General features: G+C 49.8%; 2 protein-coding genes across 5 annotated transcripts in view; one reads left to right on the forward strand and one right to left on the reverse strand.

Moving 5' to 3' along the window:
- The window catches only part of LOC109510189 (atlastin-2), a 10,441-nt gene extending 4,869 nt beyond the window's left edge, over window positions 1–5,572 (forward strand). The window contains exons 7-13 of the mRNA XM_019860333.1: window positions 58–150; window positions 543–681; window positions 774–901; window positions 984–1,040; window positions 1,142–1,213; window positions 1,619–2,050; window positions 3,911–5,572. Coding sequence (XP_019715892.1) covers window positions 58–150; window positions 543–681; window positions 774–901; window positions 984–1,040; window positions 1,142–1,213; window positions 1,619–2,050; window positions 3,911–4,120 — 1,131 coding nt within the window. The 3' untranslated portion in view covers window positions 4,121–5,572. The remainder of the gene's footprint in view (window positions 1–57; window positions 151–542; window positions 682–773; window positions 902–983; window positions 1,041–1,141; window positions 1,214–1,618; window positions 2,051–3,910) is intronic.
- Window positions 5,573–7,886: 2,314 nt separating this feature from the next.
- On the reverse strand, window positions 7,887–19,578 carry LOC109510200 (equilibrative nucleoside transporter 1-like). 4 transcript variants are annotated; one of them, XM_019860350.1, is made up of 13 exons: window positions 19,516–19,578; window positions 16,381–16,476; window positions 16,136–16,217; window positions 14,990–15,171; window positions 13,965–14,104; window positions 13,097–13,231; window positions 12,496–12,593; window positions 12,319–12,400; window positions 12,162–12,244; window positions 11,729–11,837; window positions 9,685–9,770; window positions 9,332–9,531; window positions 7,887–8,099 (listed from the first exon to the last, which is right to left on the reverse strand). In XM_019860350.1, the coding sequence occupies exons 2-13, from the start codon at window positions 16,407–16,409 to the stop codon at window positions 7,988–7,990; spliced, it is 1,338 nt and encodes a 445-aa protein (XP_019715909.1). In that variant the 5' UTR covers window positions 16,410–16,476; window positions 19,516–19,578; the 3' UTR covers window positions 7,887–7,987. The 4 variants fall into 4 exon arrangements, with proteins under 4 accessions (XP_019715909.1, XP_019715907.1, XP_019715908.1 ...); XM_019860348.1 differs by lacking the exon at window positions 19,516–19,578 and adding an exon at window positions 16,676–16,983; XM_019860349.1 differs by lacking the exon at window positions 19,516–19,578 and having other exon boundaries at window positions 16,381–16,564.
- Between the last annotated feature and the right edge of the window lie 1,107 nt (window positions 19,579–20,685).

The raw sequence follows: 20,685 nt of genomic DNA on the forward strand, positions 1-20,685 counted from the left end.
CCCCTCATTGGCTTTGCACACGACAAAGCTGCACCGCTCTTGTCGTCTTCTCGTTAGTCGCTCATGTTCCTCATTCGGGATTGGAGTTTCCCCTACGAGCACGACTACGGCCTGGAGGGAGGCGACGCCTTCCTGAGCAAGCGACTTCAGGTGAGGCCCGCCCGATACCGCGACCCCGACGACGACGAGCTTTCTGGCTCAATGGCGAGCGAGAGAGGCGCCGCGGGCGTCCGGACCGCATAGAGCGGAAGCCGGGCCAAGCGTTAGCTCGTCCGCCGGCCGCATCGCGCTCGCAAACGTTTCTTCTTGCCGCTTTTGTGCTGCCGATGGACCCGCGAGACACGTTCAACAGACGCTCAACGCGAGCATCGTCGTCGCGTTTCGCTCGGCTCGGCGCAACCCCGCGTCGAGCCTCCCCGTCACGCTGACGTCGTCTCGCGATCGCCCGCCCGCGACCTCCCGGCCCGGACGAGCGCGTCTTTGCCGACTCGGATGGCGAAATGTTCCCGACGTGACGGGCGCGCGGCCGTGCGCCCCCGCAGGTGAAGCAGAACCAGCACGAGGAGCTGCAGAACGTCCGCAAGCACATCCGCTCGTGCTTCTCCAACATCGGCTGCTTCCTGCTGCCCCACCCGGGCCTCAAGGTGTCCACCAACCCTCGCTTTGATGGCCGGCTACGAGGTAACGTGGCTCAAATGCGCGTCGCCGTGTGCGCCGGAAGGACCCGAGCGGCAGGTTTTTGGTTTTTTGGGGGTTTTTTGTTTGCGTTTCAGACATCGACGGGGACTTTAAGCGGGAGCTGTCGCGGCTGGTGCCTCTCCTCCTGGCCCCCGAACGGCTGGTGGTCAAAGAGATCGGCGGCAACAAAGTCACGTGTCGCGATCTCGTGGAGTACTTCAAGGTAGGCCTTTTCCGCGGACGCCGCGCAAAAGTCACGAATGGGCCGCTCGGGCTAATATTGAACATCCCGTGACGTCCCCAAGGCGTACATCAAGATCTATCAAGGTGAAGAGCTGCCTCATCCAAAGTCCATGTTGCAGGTTGGCCGTGCATGTTTTTTTTTTTTTTTTTCACCTCCCGCCTGTCACGCCGCCCCGGAGACATTCCCTATCGCAATGTTTGTCTGTTCGCCGTTTCCCAGGCGACGGCAGAGGCAAACAACCTGACCGCCGTCGCGGGAGCCAAAGACATGTACAGCAAGAACATGGAGCAGGTCAGCACGTCGGGCGCGGGCGCGGCCCCCTTCAAAACAAAACGCCATCGGGTCAATGCCAAATGCCCAAACGGTTTTTCAAACTCGTCGGCCGGGCCGCCAAATTTGTCAGTGAAGCGCGTGCTTCGGACTTGCCGTCTCTTGAGCGGAAAGTACGACAACTTTGCAAAATTCCAGCAAACCAGCGCGGCGTAATCGGATGGCACCGAGTCATCGATCGCCGTTGCGAACGCGTCTCTGGCTTCGTGGCACTTTTCACGTGGCAGGAAACAATCACAAGTCAACACCCTTTCCAAACGGCAGCCTTCGCCATTCGCAAGTTGCGTTCTTCCGACGGCGCGACGTCGATTTCCGGTCAATCCGTCACTCCCCCTCCCCCTCCCCTCCTCCGCTGTGGGATTTCAGGTGTGCGGCGGCGACAAGCCCTACATGGCCCCCGCCGACCTGGAGCGCCGCCACGACGAGTTCCGCGAGCACTCGGTGCGCTACTTCCGCTCGGTGAAGAAGATGGGCGGCGCCGAGTTCTGCCAGCGCTACCAGAGCCGGCTGGAGGCCGAGCTGGACCGGGCCTTCGGCAACTTCTGCAAGCACAACGACGGCAAGAACATCTTCTACGCCGCGCGCACGCCCGCCACGCTCTTCGCCGTCATGTTCGCCGCCTACGTGGCGTCGGGCGTGACGGGCTTCGTGGGCCTGAGCGCGCTGGCGGCGCTGGCCAACCTGCTGATGGGCCTGGCGCTCTTGGCGCTCTGCGCGTGGGCGTACGTCAAGTACTCGGGCGAGTTCCGCGAGGTGGGCGCCGTCATCGACCTGGCGGCCGAGACGCTGTGGGAACAGGTCAGTTGATCCGCGCCTTTCGGCCTTTCCCTCTGCCCGTACGCCGTCGTGCGTGCGGACGCCTGTAATTGTTGTCCGCGTTCCTTTCTGTCTTCCGGTCACTCGCTATTTGTTTCAGGGCGTACTCCCCCGAAAAAAGCAAAACAAACCAAAGCATTCCAATTCGACACCGTCGTGGGCACACGCGCGCTCGCAATGTCTGAAACGATGACTGCGGTCGCTCCTCTTGCGGCGCCATTGGGCGTGGACCGACGCGCGTTTCTTGAGCCATTTCTTAGGAAATCGCAATGTCGTGTACAAGTCAAGACAACTTGATGGTCAAATGCGCGTTTCTTCCCTCTCAACAAGACAACAAGAGGAGCCGCTGCGGGTGCCCGCGCCGCCGTCAAAAGAACAGTGAACAAAAAATGCCCAAATAATCCAACGCAACACGTAAGGCACAGACAGTCGTGCAATCCGAAGCGCTTTTCCCGCATCCGCTTTGTTGTTTGAAGCAGTTCTCGATGAAAGACGAGCGAATCACAAAACACGACCGTCGGTGCTCACTGTAAACAAAGATGAGAAACAATCCGTGCATAAAAAAGGGGGTGGGGGGAGTACGCCCCACAGAAGCAAACGTTTGACCGCCAACGACCCTCCTCGTCCTCATCCGGCCTGCACTTTTTTTTTTTTTTTTTTCTTCCTCCTGCCCGTGACTTGCCATTTTCTTCCTCTTTCATTTGCGCTGATCCTTTTGGATCTCTCTTCCGGTTCTGGCGGGTAACTGCCGCTCTTCCTCCTCGCTGTGCTCCTCAGGTTTTTTCCAAACTTTGCGACCACGTGACCAGGGGCGCGGCGCGGCCCGCCGCTCTTCTGGCGTTGGCGGCGCCGGCGGCGCTCTCGCCCCCCAACAACAACAACTACCGCCAAAGGAAGAGCCGCTCAGACCGCCCGCGCGTTGTCGCGTCCGCACTTTTAGCCGTTTGTTCACACGCTGGACTCTGTGGCCACGCCCACGACAGGATCTCACGGTTGCTATTGGTCGTCTTCTTACCATGTCTTTTTTAAAAATGATTATTATTTTTCTTTTTAAGGAGACCTTTTCAGTTGGCTTCAGTTTTATACTTTGGAGGTGTTTTGATGTTGTGCATGCTCAACGACCCTTCCTTTTACTCTTCTCTTTCTAATTTTACATTTGAGCCTTTTTCCCGCTTTCCCAAACCTAATTTGACACCATCTATAAATGTGTGTGTGTGTGTATGAATAGGTAAAATTGTATCTTAGAAAAAAACAGGATAGTATAAATGTAATAAACACAACACATAGGTACATTCGTATTAAAAAAAATCTAGATGTATTTTTTAAAATTGTATATACATTTAAATGTTTTTGAAAATACAACAAAGGGGTGAAATTTGTATTTAAAATAGATGTTTTTTTCTTTAGTATGTAGTATATAATTTAAAATATCGCTTGTCCGTAAAAATAGTCAGGTCAATGTATATTTGAAACGTATGGTAATTGGCAGCGGGAGGTCTATTTTTAGGTGCTAACATTTGTCCTTCGCATTGTGTCCTTTTTAAAATTGGATCTGAATTTGTTTTCAAGTACAGCGTGTTGGTGGAAATGTTCTAAAGGTCAAATTCAATAAGCGCCACGCTGGCCGAGGGGGGTTAGCACATCCGTCTTAAGTGCATGTCGCTTTTATATGTTGTCGGTACAAAGTTCAAGTCTCCAACCATTCACAGTATTTAGAAGGTTTCATTATATTGGGGTCCCCGCTTGCTTTGATGTCAATACTTTTTCTTTGTCTGTGGACATACCGTCTCTCCGTTTGCCCGCAAGTGTTGCTCACTGCGTGCGCTTTGGCTGTGCTTGCAGGTTCTCAAGCCGCTCAGTGAACATTACATGGAAGACAACGTGCGGCAGACGGTGGTGAACTCGCTCAAAGCCGGCCTGACCGAACCCGGCGGCAGCGGTGGTGGCGGCAGCGGCGGCGGCTCCTCTTCACTGGCCTCCACCTCCACCTTCCCCTCCTCCTCTTCTTCTTCACAGCAGCAGCAACAAAACGCCAAGTTAAAGACGCACTGATGCACTTCCCTCATCACCATCACTCTTCCTCATGTGCTTACAACTGCGAGGAGTCCATCAACACCAAAGCTTGCAGTGGCCTTTTGCCAAAAAAAAAACCCCAAATCATCCTCGAAAATGGACGCCAACACATTGCCTTGAAAGCACAACTATTCCCAACCAGGTCTTTTAGAAACAACATGGAAGGCAAATGCAAGCATTGTGAGAAGCTGCTGACTACGTTAAGATGCGTCTGTAACCTCGTGCCATTGTCATCGATAGAAACTGTAAGGGCCAGTCAGCCATTGAGTTTGGTGGAGTTGCGAGCCAGGCACTTTGACGTGGTTTGTGGTCCTCTTCTGCGTGGCGCTCACATGAGCTAAGGTCGAAGCATTTGGACTTGTGCCTGGAAACACTTCATTTGCTCCCTGACTGACATTTTGACAATAAAGACAATTAAGTGACGTTAAGCTAGTTTAAGGCTTTAGCTGGCTCTTATCTTACAGCCCCGCCCCCTACTTTAAATTACTCTCAGGCTGACATTTAGATGTTTAAAAAAAAAAAAAGTGAAATTGGAGCAAGTTTAAGGCTTTAGATTGCAGGCTAAGTTGTATTTTTCCCCAGGCTTGAATCTGCTTAATTTCTCATACTTTTTGTCCGTCGCATATTTAACAATCCAACCTTCTCGTAGGCTCCCACGCTGACGTTTCGACGAGTTAAAGCCAAGGCACAGCGAGAGTTTCACGATTTCGCTTCATAGGCTTAAGAAATGCTCCAGCAAATTTGCCTTACTTTTTTTCACGGTAAGCTAAAGGTTGAATATCTGCTTCATTCACACTAATTCATGTCAAAACGATTCCAAACTTAACTACACCCTGGTTTATTTTTTCACAAGTACTTAATTTGACACGGACAAAAAAAAAAAAAAACCGATAAGACGCAGATAGAGCAAGTGGAAGGCTTTGGCAAGATGTTGGTGTAGCTTGCTCCTTGTCTGTGCTTTTCGAAAGGCATTCGCCGCTTGCCTGCGCCGCTCCCTCGAGAGAAAACCGCAGGTGACTCGGTCAGTTTTCTCCAACAATGGTTCGTAATGTGGTTAAAACTCGAGTATGACTCCAAATGTGACTTCTGCCCTTTGACGGTCGCACTCCTTCGATTCTCAGGAGCCAACAAGCGAGTAGCAGCATCATTGAATCACCTCAAGCGCCAGGGTTTTGTTACACACTCAGCTTGCATGTTAGAAATGTAATTTAAATCAACTTTGAATACGTTTTGTAGCGAATTAAGATTGTTTTGGTTTGGCTTCATTTACCTGTCCGGTGTCGTTTTGCTGCTGTACAAGTGTTTAGACGAGGACGCCATAAAATGTGATTGATTGAATGAGGCGGAAGTGTGATTCCTGTCCACATTAAAAAAAGACAAATCAATCAATGGTAATTTATTTTTGAATAAAGTGTTTACCTTGGGAATTAACCATAAGACCCATTTCGCTTTTTTTTTTAAATAGAGGCGCCGACTTGACGAATTTAGCTGCGGTTCCGGAAATGACCGTGTAGGGGAGCCAAAGCTTTAAAAATCCTCGAATCGGCGAACCCGCGGACTCCCTTCCGCTACACTGGCGCTTACAACCTTTTTCCTTTTTATCCATGTTCTGCAACCACTGGCAGAGGTTCTCAATGTCTCTGAAAAATAAACTTGGCGAGTTTGTAAAAAATTACGTAAACACTGGATGAGAAACGGCAGCAGGGTCGTTCGAACCAAGTGGCACTTGGCATATCAAACGGACTTGGTTTGGGCAGACAAATTCGCATTCAATCTCGTTCGAATGGAGATGAACATTTCAAAGGGGGGTAAAAAGGAGTACAATCACAGAGCAAGGTTATGATATGAAAACAAATCATTTGAAAAGTCATGACAGTAAAGCTGTGATATGGAGCGGATTCAGTTTTATTTTTACATTTGAGGACAAATATGAAACGTCCATTTTTTAACAAGAACATGCTTCACAATATAAGTCGGGCCAGTCATTACTTTAAAAAACTGGAAAAGATTTGCGTTCTACAATACAGCTATTTTATAGATATTGTAAGGTGTAAATGCCTTTTGTTCAGTTCATAATTGGAAAGAAAAAAAAAGGTTTTCTTCATGGGGGGAGGGGGAAGTCCATTGAAATGTTTTTAATTAACATTGAAAATTTAAATCACACTTTCTACCAAAAAAATAAATAAAATCATTCCAGTACATGAAAAGTCCATTTTTTTACTACACAGTGAAACTCCTCCACAACGAAACCTGCATGGGCGAAAATACCCTGTGTGACAAAATTTTTATGCATGAAAGCCATTCCAACTTTTCTGCTCCCCCGACAACGAAAAGTCCCCCTGTTCCGTTATACGAAATCTTTTTCTCTCCTCTTGCCTCGCAACGAGATTGACTACATTTCTTTCCCTTTTTAACTTTCTATGCTGGCTATCTGAAGTGTCAACTAAGTGTATGCTCATACTTATGCACTATTGGAATAAAAAAAGTACACATATACGTTTTTTGTGTGTGTTCGTGTGTACGCCTGAGATAAAATTTGCTACAGTGCAAAGTCCCCTGTTGTGAAAAATGTCTTGCTGCAAACATGATTTCGTTGTAGAGGAGTTTCACTGTACAGCTAAAATTTTTAGTTGACATCTTTCGTATAATGTTCCAATTCTTTTAATCAGGTTATAAGCTTCTCAAAAAGCATTAATAGGGGGTAACACCTAATTTGGTGACAAAATGTTAAATTAAACAAAACTTTGTAAAGGTTTAATGATGAAACTAATCTTCCAAAATTAAAACCTTCCCTGTCACTGTACAAGTTTCTAAGAAAATAGTCAGCATCTTACAAGGATTGTACAGAATAAATGGCGAAAAAAAATTGGAATACAAGCCAGTCTCAAAGACTAAAATATGTTCCATTTTTACACTGCAGTTGTCAAGGTAGCTTTTTGTAATACGGTACTACAAGAATCTTGAGAAAATAGCTCGAGTGCATGAACACATTTGTGATCAAATAAAACATTTTTTTCCCCCAGCCCACACACTAAATTTAGGACAAACAAGTCCTTTCACCACCTCGTAAGACTCTTCTGTCAAAGTACTGAGAATGAGCACGCATGCTAAAACAGGGAGAAGCGTCTGCTTTGCCCAAATTGTATATAAATATAAAAAAATGTATGTACACAACCAGATCATAATTTAAGAATTACTGCTTGTTTTTTTTCCACACAACATAGCTGTAATTTCATGGGAATCCATGTTGCTTGTAATATGACATCTCAGAATTCAAATGATTTTTTTTTTCCCCTCAGAATATGACCAATTCATTCACATAACATCTTCCTACTTCATTCTCATGCAATTGAACTTTTTTGTTACTGTGAGGCTGACAAATATTTGGATTCTCTTGGGTGTGGCCTTAATTCATATCTTTGGACAAGTTCTGGTGCAAACAAATCTAAAACGCGAAGATAGGGCAAAGATGACCAAATCTGAAAAGAGCCTCGTTCATAAAAACGTGTCAACTAAGTTCGAAAAGAAGCCCTTCCCATACCAAACGCTCAGTCAGTCACCAGTCCCAATTAGAAAAAAAATGTCGTCGATGGTTACCGACTTTGCATGCCGGGAACCAACCAGTCAGCTCAATGGTGTCAGTCTTTTGTTTTGTTTTGTTTGTTTCAAAAGCTTATGTGGTCGCCACGGTGGGGGGTCAGCTCAATGGTGTCAGTCTTTTTGTTTTGTTTTTGTTTTGTTTCAAAAGCTTATGTGGTCGCCACGGTGGGGCTCTGTCTCTCCACAGAGGCGTTCGCCCAAGATAAGAGCGCGCGGCCTTTTCAGTCCGTGGTGGCGGCGGCCATTTTAGATGATGGCGCGGAAGGCAAAGGAGATGGCGGCCCCCAGCGCCAGGCCCAGGGACAGGAAGAAGGCCATGACGGCCCCCGCCGTCTCCGCCTCGTGCTGCGACACTTTCCTGCACACGTGCACACAATAGCCACTTCAGATTCACGTCATTAGAGAAGGACAACACAACATTGGTCGACGCTGTACTTCAAAATGCGCGCAGCTCAAAATGTGCGGTCGCAGGCAACCGCAACGTGATGCATGGCAACTTTTCTCGGAGTAACTTTTCCACCGTTTCCAAATTTGCACTCGTTTTCCCTCTAGCACATCAGGTTTTCATATTCATCATGATATCACGAGATGCGGTCTCGTAATAGATGAAGTCCTATTGATTAATTAGGGGGTTGTGTTCAGCAGCGGGTGGATTATTTTTTTATTTATTTTCCTGAAACCTCAGCAATAAATTATAACGCGTGATAAAATCCGAACAAGCATTTACAGGGCAACCCCCCGGAAAAAAAAAAAAATCTCTAAACGTTGATGTGCTAAAGCGATGGGAGAATAGAATAGACACACACAATGTTATCATGTTGAAAAGTGACCTCGAACGCGTGTGTTTATACAGCTCGTACCCAATGGAGCACAGAGAATCGGGGGCCAATTTGAGGTGAATGGAGCCAAGGCGCTCGTTAACTGATAATACAGGAAGAAAGATTCAACTTCTGGCGGACAGGATACGCTCCGGCATGATCAGATGTCCTTGAGCAAAGTTACAGATGTCTCCGTTTACAAAAAGGCTACTCATTAAAACGGCAAAGTCGCTGGTGATTATGGATGTTGGTGCTTGGCAAGTCTCTTGGCCTCCGGGTGTCCACTGGGGACCGGGAAGGTAAATGAAGTGTTTTTCTGATATGTGACTTGCAATTTTTCATAAAGTGTCAATAAAGGCCAGCAAGAGCTGCGAGGTTTCAGGTTTCGCTTTGAGAAGCGAGCATGAGTTAGCGCGGCTTCAAACAATCGTGCCTCCTGCCTGGCAGTCAAAGACGAGCTCTTCCCGGGTCGAGTCTCTGTTCAACTGTCCGAGTGAGCATCTCCAACATGACTCAAGTCAAGTACGTCAAAATTTGTCTTGCAGCGAGACAAAAGGGAGACCTTTTGTTTTTTTTATTAATTGGCATCAAAAATACCTTGAGGGACACGTAACCATCTTTTCAAATTTGCTATTGATCAGTGTAATTATGGTAAGAACGCAAGATGAAAACAGATGAACCAACAGTTAAGTGTGGCCTTTTTTTTTTTTCACTGCCACAGTCGTCGATGTGTCCGCTGCCCCCTTGTAAATTTGCGCAGCGTTTTACTCACTTGGGTCCGAAGCACATGCAGAGGCTGGCCAGGTAGCCGTTGGAGAAGGCGAAGACGATCATGAAGACCACGTACCAGGCGTCGTGCGAGAAGAGCACGGGCAGGTAGTGGCGGGGCTGCACATTACACAGCATGAAGAGCGGCACAAACACCAGCCGCGCCGCCACCAGAGCGGGGAGCCAACGGCTGTCCTTGCCGGGCTAACGGATCCCAAAAAAAGAAAACGTGCATGCCAATTATTTTATACATTTTGAACGCAATTCAATTTTTGAATAAACGGTGATGAAGTACCAATCAACATGTCCCCCCCCCATATTCTTATTCGAATTGTTTGATGCGAATCGAATACTGACCCACATGCAGACGGCTGTCAGGCTGCGGCCAGCCCAGTCCATCACGTTGAAGAGGAGGAAACACGACACAGGGATGAAATACGTATCTGAAAAGACATGCTGGTTTACATGGGCGGCGGACACAAAATGGCGACCGGATCACATCGCAGTACTTCGGTTCACGATCGCTCCTTTTCAGAGTCAAGGCTTTGCTTTGGGTGACGCTTGAACTCATTGGATGCCGAGAATGACTGAAACAAGGCTTCGGAATCAAAGCGCTCGGTGCCGAGGTCGAGTTATGTCGTTCGATGCCTTTTTTTTTTTTTTTTTTGCTGGGCGTGGATACGGCCCGACATCGGGCCGATGCGCTGGCCCTGAAATTGGCGAGCACCTTAAGGAGTGAGTGGCAATGAGCCGAGCCGCCAGCAGAGGGAGGCGGCGTAACACGCGTCACATCCGCGCTCCTCCCTGCTGGCAAACCGTTTCCGGTGCGGCGGCGTGCCACAATCCACACTTTCGGAGTCGAGTCATACGTTTGAAAAAGGAACATTGACGCAAGCGTATCACAGGCATATATGGCGCGTGTGCGTCTCATTCGTGAAAAAAGGACAAGGCTCGTCATCACGTGGCTGAAGGAGCCTCTGATCAGTTGCCGTCACGGAGGACATTCAAAGCCAGTCCGAAAGGTTGAATTTGAGCTTCTCACACACACACACACACACACATAAAAATCACTGTACAGATGTTGGAGGTGTCGCCAAAGTAAAACATATTTACTTCAAAAAAAGTCACAGTTAAGCTTATATTTTTTTTTCTGGTGAATGAAGACAGCCACTCGTTTCATGTGGTAGATCCGATGTGTTTAAAAATGAATAAGAGTAATAATAACTGATGAATTTGTCAGCTTTGAAAAACGTGCCCCAACGCTCCACAATGGCAGGCCCTCGAGGGTCGCGATCGGCGCTAATGGCCGGCGGGCATCCCATGACTTCAAAGCGGAACGTGACGTCAAGTCGCAATCTTCTTTTTGGGAGATGAAGACTCTTCACACTTATGCGAGAGATCCAGAACGTCGGCGAGAAGACGGGCCAAGCAATTCACGGTCGCATACCTGTCAACCTCGGCGAATAGCCGCCCTTAGAAATGATGACGATTCCCCTTACAAAGCAACAAAAACCCGTACAACGGTTTACCGCGCATGTGCACATCGCGCTTTATCAATCCAACAAGGTTGAATTTGAGCTTCTCACACACACACACGCATAAAAATCACTTTCCAGATGTTGGAGGTGTCGCCAAAGTAAAACATATTGACTTCAAAAAAGTCACAGTTAAACTTATATTTTTTTTTCTGGTGAATGAAGACAGCCAATCGTTTCATGCGGTAGATCCGATGTGTTTACAAATGAATAAGAGTAATAATAACTGATGAATTTGTCAGCTTTGAAAAACGTGCCCCAATGCTCCACAATGGCGGGGCCCCCACGGGCGCGGTAATGGCCGGCCGGCATCCCATGACTTCGAAGCGGAACGTGACGTCAAGTCGCAATCTTCTTTTTGGGAGATGAAGACTCTTCACACTTATGCGAGAGATCCAGAACGTCGGCGAGAAGACGGGCCAAGCAATTCACGGTCGCATACCTGTCAACCTCGGCGAATAGCCGCCCTTAGAAATGATGACGATTCCCCTTACAAAGCAACAAAAACCCGTACAACGGTTTACCGCGCATGTGCACATCGCGCTTTATCAATCCAACCCGACCGTATGCAGCGATGACAAAAAAATGACGATTGAGGATGACTTTTTCTGGTTTGCCGTGACAATGGTAGCGATCGACCACGGCATTGTCGTTGGCTACCAGCAGGTGAGGACGTTCTGGATTCGAGCCAAAATGGTCTTTGTGAGATCGCTTCACAATTGTTTTGTTTTTTTTTTCCCCATATAAAAGTTGTAATACACTGTACATGGTTTGAAATGCTAAAAAAAAACATCTAAAATACGGGGAAAACGTACAAGTTGACAGGGATGCGGTCGGCGCCGGTACGACAGCAGATCCGGACTCACCCCAATCGCCCTCGTCGGCCAACGTGGACTTGACCTCGACGGTGACGGCCGGAAAGGTCCCGATGGTGACGGTGAAGATGAAGCACACGGACAGAGCCGTCACCCGGATCTTCGGCCACAACAAAAGAGATTTAGCAATTGAAGGCTCTCTCTCGCTCAAGCGTCATCCCCTCGTCATTAAAAGACGGACGGGTCACACTTTGGACATCGAGCCCCGGAGCCCATGTCTGGAATACATTGACAAAGACAAAGGGGAGAAGTGCGCCCACTTTTGCCGCAATCCACGTGGGCTGCTGGGGTTTTTGTTTTGTTTTTTTAATTTTGATTTCCTTTCATTATTTCGTTCAGTACCTCGGCAATTTTCACCCCCGCAAAGACGGACGGGGGCATTTCTGTCAAACAATGCCATTTCTCTTTTTTTTTTTTTTTTTACCTTGCGGAATATTTTGAGCACAGACACGCCCGCTCCGCCGCGGTCTTCCGTCGGACTGGCCACAGGGAACCTCTCGGCATTTTCTGCGGCACAAGCGAACGCCTCGCTCGCATGAATACGCACGGGCAGGCAAGCCGGCGGGCGGGCGGGCGCGTACCTTGTTTGAGAAGGTCCATCCTGTTCTCGTCGTCGCCGGCCGACCCGGATGCGCCGCTCTCCACGTAGTGACGGAAAAACTCCTGACGGCGACCACAACAACGGCGGCTAGAACGGCGCATTCCGGGGAGCCGAGGGGGGGGGAAAGAGAGAGCGCGAGGGAATGGAGAGCGCTTACCATCCTGGGCAGAACGAGGTAGGAGATGATGGCGACGAGAATAACGAAGCAGGCCGTGATGAAGTAGCCGAAGGCGCTGTCCCGCAGGGCCGAGCCGGCTGCAAAAAGATGACAATCGATCACGATCCGCCGCCCCGAGCGGACGGGGCGGGGAGGTGGCGGCAACCGGCCCTTCTTTCTTCGCTTCCCCCCGCGGCCCCGGTTTCGCTCGCTTTCGTGACGCTAACGGCATCGGAACCCCGCAAGTGATTTTGCTTGACCTTCAAACGCGCTCCCAATCCTCCGCGGCGTCGTGCGACGGGCGCTCGCTTTTGTGCGCTCCGATGCGGTTTGTGGCGTCGTCTGCTCTTGAGCGGCGTTTTGAGTCGAGCGCCGTTTGCCGCGGCGCGTCTGGGCGGAGGCCCGTCGCAAACCGATCTTTTCGGCTTGCGAAGGATTCCATATCCGTGATTTGGAATCGGGGTTTGAAACGATCAACGATAGTTTTGAGCCACGCGTTTGTGTGTCGACACAAAAACGGGGGACGGTTGACCTCTTCCACCCCCCCAAGCCCCCGTTCGGCGGCGGCGCGTCGTCGGTGGTCTTTTGCCGGGCGTCGTACAGGCCAGGGCGCAGATCATGGAGAAGGCGGCGAAGGTCCCGGCGAGGCCCTGGCCGCTCATGATGGGCGTGGTGTAGGAGGCGGGCAGGATCCCCGCCAGTCCGAACAGGCTGCCCTGCAGAACCGCCCCGAACGCTGCGGAGGAGACATGGAGAGAGAGCGTCCGCGTTGGGAGTCATCGAACGCAGCAGACGCCGGCCGGGTAAGAAGTGGACCTCGACCTTGCACGCGGAGAGGAACCACTGTTGCGCCAACGAGAGAATTCACACCTGAGGCGGCCGGTTCGAACCGCGGCCATCGCGACCGTGTCGACGAGGAAGATGCCAAAGCCGAACGAGGTTCTAAGTGGTTCTCAGTGCGTACCCGAGGTAGAAAAGCGCCAGACCGTTCGTTCGCCATTTCCATGCTTCAATGCTAAATGCCATCTCGGCAGGAAATTGTTGACATCAAAGCCCGAAGGCCACGGCCTCCTCCTCCTCCTCCTCCTCGTCTAAATCAAACTTGGCGGAGCTGCGGCTTCACCCCCAGGCCCCTTCTCACAAACAAGCACGCGGCGTGAGATTGCACACGGTGCAAGGAAGCCAGTGATGCTGAGCTGGTTGTTTTCGCAGGGCCTCGGAGCACGTGGAAAGCCTCCCCTCCCCTCCCGTGCGACGTGGACAAATAAAGAGAGAAAACGCTCTCACGGGTCACTATTTTTAGGGAAGTTGGACAGTTTCATTTCCCGCGCTGCAGTCAAGTCGGTTTTCCAATAAGAATCGAGGAGACGAAAGCGCGTCGCCGCGCGCAACCTAAACGGCGACCGAGCGAGATCATCGGGCCGCCGTTTCCGGTGGGCGCCCTCCAACTTGACGCGGCGGCCGCTCACAGTTGATGAAGATGATCTTGATCATGGTGAGGGCGAAGAAGGGCAGCGGGGCCACCTCCACCTTCACCAGCAACGCAGTCAGCAGGAAGACCACCAGGATGACCGCCAGGCTGCCCGAGATGCGCAGCTTCTGAGGGATCCTGCGCCACAATGAAAAAAAAAATAGAACTAAGTGACAAACATTTCAACGGCCGGCTACACTATAGCGTGGAAGAGGAGTCGCTGTGAACACAAATAACATTCAGGGGGGGTTGGGTCCAGGAACAAGTCCAGAGCTCCAAAATGAAAGCAAACATTCCGTACACACACGCATCGCGTCACCTAACGTGGCGGTGGGGGCTATATGGGGGCTGGGGGGGGGGACTGTGAATAGAACACATCTCTCTCTCTCAATACACACACGATTGTCATGACTAAAAGTGTATCTTATTGCTGAAGCCAGAGGTGTCCAACTCAAGGCCCGGGGGCCGGCCACGTCCGGCCCACCACATCCTTGTTTTCGAAAAGCAAATCGTGTGTATCAACGACCCTCAATGAGCCTTGCTAAAAGCTGCGCCAAAATTCCGAACTGCTCGAATGTTTTCCATTTTTATTTTGTAAAACGCCCGTCGCGACATATTGCTTTTTCAATTTCGAATATTTTTAGGGATTCATTGACGAGTCAATCAAGGAAATTCTGAAAATCATCGTGATACACATAAAGCAAATTGAAAATCAATCAATCAATAAAAGATCATTTCTCAAAAACGTTTAGCCGGGTCCCGACCCTCCCAGCGTTTTTGAAATGGTGGCGATTCGTCAAGATGCGTTTATTTGAGTTATCAAGACCATTTCCTGGCGGGTGGAGGGCGAGGAGCAGACGGGCGACTCCGATATGAGATCGGCGCATCCTAATCCGCGGCCTGGGCGAGAACTCGCCGGGGCCGGTTCTCGCCGCCGACGGCGATCGCAAAAGCGAATGCGCGCGGCCTACTGCGTCGAAAGCGATGCTGAAGGCGACCCGAGACTCGGCGCAAGCGACTTACCTCTGGTGGATGAAGGAGTTGAGGCAGGTAAAGACGAGCAAGGGCACCATGGCGCACAAGGTCATCACGTTGTTGAACTTGGACTCCAGGACGTTGCGGGCGTCGCCGCCGTCCAGCGTGCCGTTGGCCGTCCGGTTGACGGAGCGCTCGCTTGGCGGGTCCTTCAGCCTGCTGGTGAAGTACTGGCGAGACGCAGATACGATACTTTTGTCAAACGGAAATTCCCTCATCCCCCCCAAAGTCGGGACCTCTCCCGCCGTGCATAAATCTTGAGATAAGAGTTCCTTCCTCAGGGGGATGTGACGGGCTCCCGAGGCGGCGGGGGGGAGACGCAAAAGAACACACTCGGGCGCCGTTAACTCATTCACTCCCAACGACGTATTTCGATGTCTTTTCAGACGCCACGAATTTAATCCCAGCTCCTCATTTTCGATTGCCTGGACTTGAAAAGGGTCTGAAAATGCCATTTTCGTCTCTGGGAGTGAATGAGTTCATCACTCAAGGGAGAAGAAGATCCAAACTTCACACTCCATCCTTTGTTTTAGGAGTTGAAACAGATGTTCGGGTGGGAGACGGGTACCAGTAGTACGCATAATAGGCTTAAATTCCTCAACAACGGACAGTTGAGTAAACCAACGTTTCCTGGAACGCTTGATCTGTTATCGTGCTCAAAACCTTATTCGAGACAAGGCGAGTTCCCTGGCGCTAACTACGCAACGCTGTCTTGGGTGGGAATCGAGGGGAGGTCAAGTGGAAAGAAAAGCTACCAGGTCTGTTCCTCGTCTCATTTTGGAGCAAATAGCCCTCGTTTGCTGACGCATCGTGTTCTACTCGATTTTGTTCACATACTTGCATGTTCCTAAAGGACAAGTACCATCGTCGGTTCCCACATCAGGAGATTCTGTTATCAGGAAAGATTGGACAACGCGAATAGAATTCCTTACTAGAGAATACTTTTTTTTTTTTTTTTTGCAAAGTACCATGAGTCAGCCATTCAAATGCCCCCGCACACACACACACACACACACACACACACACACACACACACACACACACACACACACACACACACGCATATCAACACACACACACACACACACACACACACACACACACACGCATATCAGCCTCTGACTTTTGGCATACCATGGTGGCGGTCATGAAGAAGTTCCACGGCAGGAGGGTTCCCAAGCCCAGGATGAAGAATATGAGCCACACTGCATTGTACCTGACAAACACAGATGCCATCGTCGGTGTCATCGGGCTTCAAGGAAGCCTACGTTTCCATTTCGAAGAGCATTTCAAGTCCCGTTTCGTCTTATTTGTAAAAACGGAATTGCCAAAGCGTCGAAAAGGCGGCGCGGTTCAAAGAATCGAGGCTGTTGGCTTACTTGTCTCTGGGGGAGTTCACGGCGGTCATGGTGGTCGTTTGTGGTCTGCAACGCGCCCGACGAGTTGGCGGTTTCGATCAAGACGGCGCAGGGGCTCTGAAAAACAAAGATAAGGCTCAACGCGCGGCGGCAAACGTCCCAAACGCTTTGGCCGCTGATGATAAAGAGATGTGAAGGTGAATATTTGAGCCGGACAACTCACTGGCCAAAGTTCAAAGCGGACCCGGACAGAATAAACACAATGCGGTGTTTTGACTGGCTCGATCAAAGAAATGCCGGCACGTGGCAAACTTACGCAATTACTGCAGTTGATGAGCATGCATGCAGAACCGCGTCAAAAGTCCTCATGTGGAGGGGAAAAAAAAAGACGGCAAAGCAAGAGGTCTCCTAAAGTGCGCACCGTAGCGCAAAGTGGCGGTGACGCTTTGTCCTCAAAATGTACACCCGCCACTGCCTCTCTCTCTCTCTTTTGGTCCCCGGACACACCCTTCTCTCTATCTTCTTTGACCTGCCTCCTCCACTAAATCCTCCCGACTCCTTTTGACGTGCCCAACAACATTCGAGCGGTCGTCAGATTGGAGCTTGTTTCCTCACCGCCTCCCTTTTCAATTCGTCCCTCCGTGAAGCGGCGCATTTTCACGCTGATGTGCCGCCTCGCCACGTAAGCATGCGACGCAGCTCCGCTTCGACCAGGACGGTCGATACGAAACGCTCTCGGTGATACGAATTTGAATTCCACCAATTGAAGCGGGTACCCTGCTCTTGTCCACTTCAATCTGTGAACATATTAAACGCCATCATCACATTTTGGATTTATTGACATCAAACGTCGGGTCCTCTGAGCAAAAACCACCAGCGCCTCGACAAAATCAAAAATATCATAGAAACGCGCATGACAAATTTGGGCAGCGACCGCTCGTAGTTTCCGGACCTTGAGCAAAGTTATAGTTTTGTCCGACTCCATAGCGGCAGGCAGTCGCGGAGAGCTGAACACATTCAAACGGAAGTCGGCTTCTTAGTGGGCCAATCGCGGAAAGGCTTCTCAGATGAAACCAAATAATCAAGTTTGTTTGACTTGACTTTTTGGGGGGGGGGGGGGTCGGTGATATCTTCCCAAAAAAAGCCACTCGCATTTCTGGGAAACCCATTCAAAATTGGAAATTCTTATTGCACTGCACTCAGGGTGAAGTGGCCGCTCCCATTGTGGCAGACTCATTTGGGGGGAAACCTTCTCATGCTGTTACTTGACGTGTGCATGGAACTTGCCCCCCCCCCCTAAAAAAAATCTGATAAAGGCAACAGCATTGATCCCAATCGGCCACTTGGATGTGCAGTGTAAATCCAAAGGCGGAGCATAAATGCGTCTTTGGCTGAGCTGCGGCAGCCATGGTGTCATCAGCTGTTGCTCTTGGGGGAAACAAAGCCACCGTTCGGACTCCTCGTCCTCGCGTCAGTCGGGTGCAGCGCGCTCGACACAAATAGCACGGGCACGTGAGACGTGGCGGCCGGCCAGGAAAGCGCTCGCGTTGCTCTTTATGCGATTCGTATTAGGACACCTTTGCGCAATCTCTTGTTCTTACCGGGTCAAGATAAAGACCGACGAGATTCCCATTTGATGAGGCACTTCCTGCGCTCAACGTTTGCTCTCTTGAGTAATCGTTTTGCAACTTTTCGAGTTTAGGTCAACCCGCATTACTTTCCCATGTGATAAAAAACCAGAGAGAAATGGTATCAAGCCGCATACGCACACGGTTGCCCGCAGGAAACGTAATCTGTCACTGAATCGTCCCCGCGGTGCTTTTGTGTTTTTTTTTTTTTTGGTTTTTTTTTAGGTGTTACATGAAAAATGCAAGTTATCAGCCACAATCATTCATAGCCCGACCCTCCATTTGAACTTGTGACGGCTTTCTGACCTCCACCCAAAGTCAAGATCCAAAACTGAAACGAAAACGTGTGCACACGCCTGCCATAAAGTGTAAGGAGTCTACACATTTGGTTCTCGCACCGGACGTACACATATACAAATGTGTCACTTCACAGCTTTGGCGTGACATGAGAAGACACAGAGATAAGGCAGGTGGAAGATATTGAAATATGACAAGAAACATGAGAAACGCGTTGATAGTTGGCACTTTGTCCGCTCCGTGAATGGCCATTTGGCGACCGGCGTACCCCAATTTCTCCACTTTGTTGTTATGGTAGTCACACATGTGGCCTTTTGAATCTCAGCCATTTCGGGAGAGGTTACGAGAGCGCGATTATTGCCACAAAAATGAGAACTCATGTGCCTGATGGGAATCAACAAAATGGCAAGTGACCTACCCCTCAGACTGCCATTTTGGGGCCCGCGTACCCCACTTTCGACACAGTTGGTGTCACCGGAGTGGTAGACTTGTCCAAATTTGTCACTTTGAGACTTTTAGAGACGCAGTCATTTCCACACAAATGTTAAGACGTTTGATTCGTTGAAGAAAAATGATCAACGTGGTTGGTAATCAAGGAAATGGCAAGTGATGGCAGACATCAACAGCCATTTTGGGGCAGGCCGACCTCAGTTTCTGCACTTTGGCTGTCATCGGAGTGCCACCGCGACACCTGTCCGCATGTGGCACTTTCAAGTGACAAACGGGCCCATTCGCTCAAGAACATTCAACCCGCCGTCATCATCATGGCGCCACTTGGACCCCACTTCCAACCGCTCGGTGGTATCACGCACACGCGCAAACTCACGCGCACGTGTACGCACACACCACGAGGCAACTAGCAATTAGCCAGGAGCGTGAAGCACACGCGCCGCTCGGCGCTAAATTTAATTCGCCGCAAACAAAGGCGGCGTGCGGGCTCGAGTGTCACCCAAACGCCGGTCGACCGCTCGGCACCCTCGTCGTCCTCTCTCCCCTCCTCGATATCCTTTCCCAAACACTGCACCCACGCGACAAGTCCACGCTTTCAACTTGAATCCAATCTTGCCAAATTCATGCGTTAAGAAATGAACGAATGCGCTCATTCGTGTGTAAAACGACGAGTTTTCCGCGGAGAACGCGTTAGGACTTGCCAAAACACTCGAGACTCGTAGCGAGCAACGCACCGGGTGATATCGGCGCGTTTCGTGGGGAAAATGGACAGCTTTCCTACCTCGTCAGTAGACCGCGCGGGCTCTCTCGTAGTTCGCGCGTACTAGCGCCGTGTGTGTCTTCAGCGAAGCAAGCCGAGCTACAACCGCGATGCCTTCAATGACTCATTGGAAAAAGAAGTTCCGTACAGACAAGACGTCACCGTCTCGACCAAAGGCCGTCCCCAGAACCGACAATTCACGAGCGCGTGTTTTATCAAACGTGAATTCCAAATCCTACCGTCTCTAACTACGCGAATTATATTTAAATGAGTACATTTTCAAAGATTAAGAGCACCGAGTTGATAAAAGTCCGATGAAAGCACCGAGTTGATAAAAGTCCGATGAAAGTCCGATTGTCCCCACGCCCCCCAAAAAATCCATCATCACAAGGAGTTTTTCCCGGACACCCGGAAGAACATAAAAGGTCAAATTTAGCACTATTTTTTGTATTCCTATTCTTATTATTCATAATGATTATTATTATTGTCATTTTCCCCCACAATGGCGCCCGAGTAGGCAGCCCTAGGCAAGTGCTCTTCGAGAGCCTTGCTTTTTTTGTTGTTTTTTGTTGGGTTGGTCTTTTGTTTTGTCACATGATGTTTGTTGTTTCGTCGTGTTGACCTGATGTGGACTGTTTTCATTCGTCAAAGAAGAAGAATCTGAGCTTGGCAGTTGCACCTTCTCGGCAGCACGCCTGTACCAGCACAGATTTTGATTGGGAGGAATGTCGGCGCCATTTGACTGTCGGTGCTGGACAGCCCTGGGGTGCTTGTGTTTTTTGCGCCTGTAATGGGCAGCATTTTTAACAGCCCCGTTTTGTTCAGTGGAGATGGCGGCGCTGTTGGACAGTCTTGAGTTGGTGCGGCTGGATGGATGGCTGGCTGCTGAAGTTGAGGATAAGGAGAGAGGAGCGTCGGCGCGGAGCGCAGATGCGTATTTGGAACTGAGAGTCGCCGCTTGGAATTGAAATGGATTCACATGGGACGGGAGAAGTGAACCAATCTCTTTTTTTCGTCAATGGATGCTACAGCTTCTTGTTGACTTTGAAACTTAGCTTGTAGCCGACGTGTGCACATTTTGAGCATGACGTCTCTGATCCACTGGCGAAAGGACACTTGGATTCTCTCGTCTGTCATCTCAAACTGCTTTAAACAACAAAGCCTATGAGGGGGCAAAGTGGTTAGGACTGT

The sequence above is a fragment of the Hippocampus comes genome, unplaced genomic scaffold, assembly GCF_001891065.2.
Source record: "Hippocampus comes isolate QL1 unplaced genomic scaffold, H_comes_QL1_v1.1 scaffold39, whole genome shotgun sequence".
NCBI lineage: Eukaryota > Metazoa > Chordata > Actinopteri > Syngnathiformes > Syngnathidae > Hippocampus > Hippocampus comes.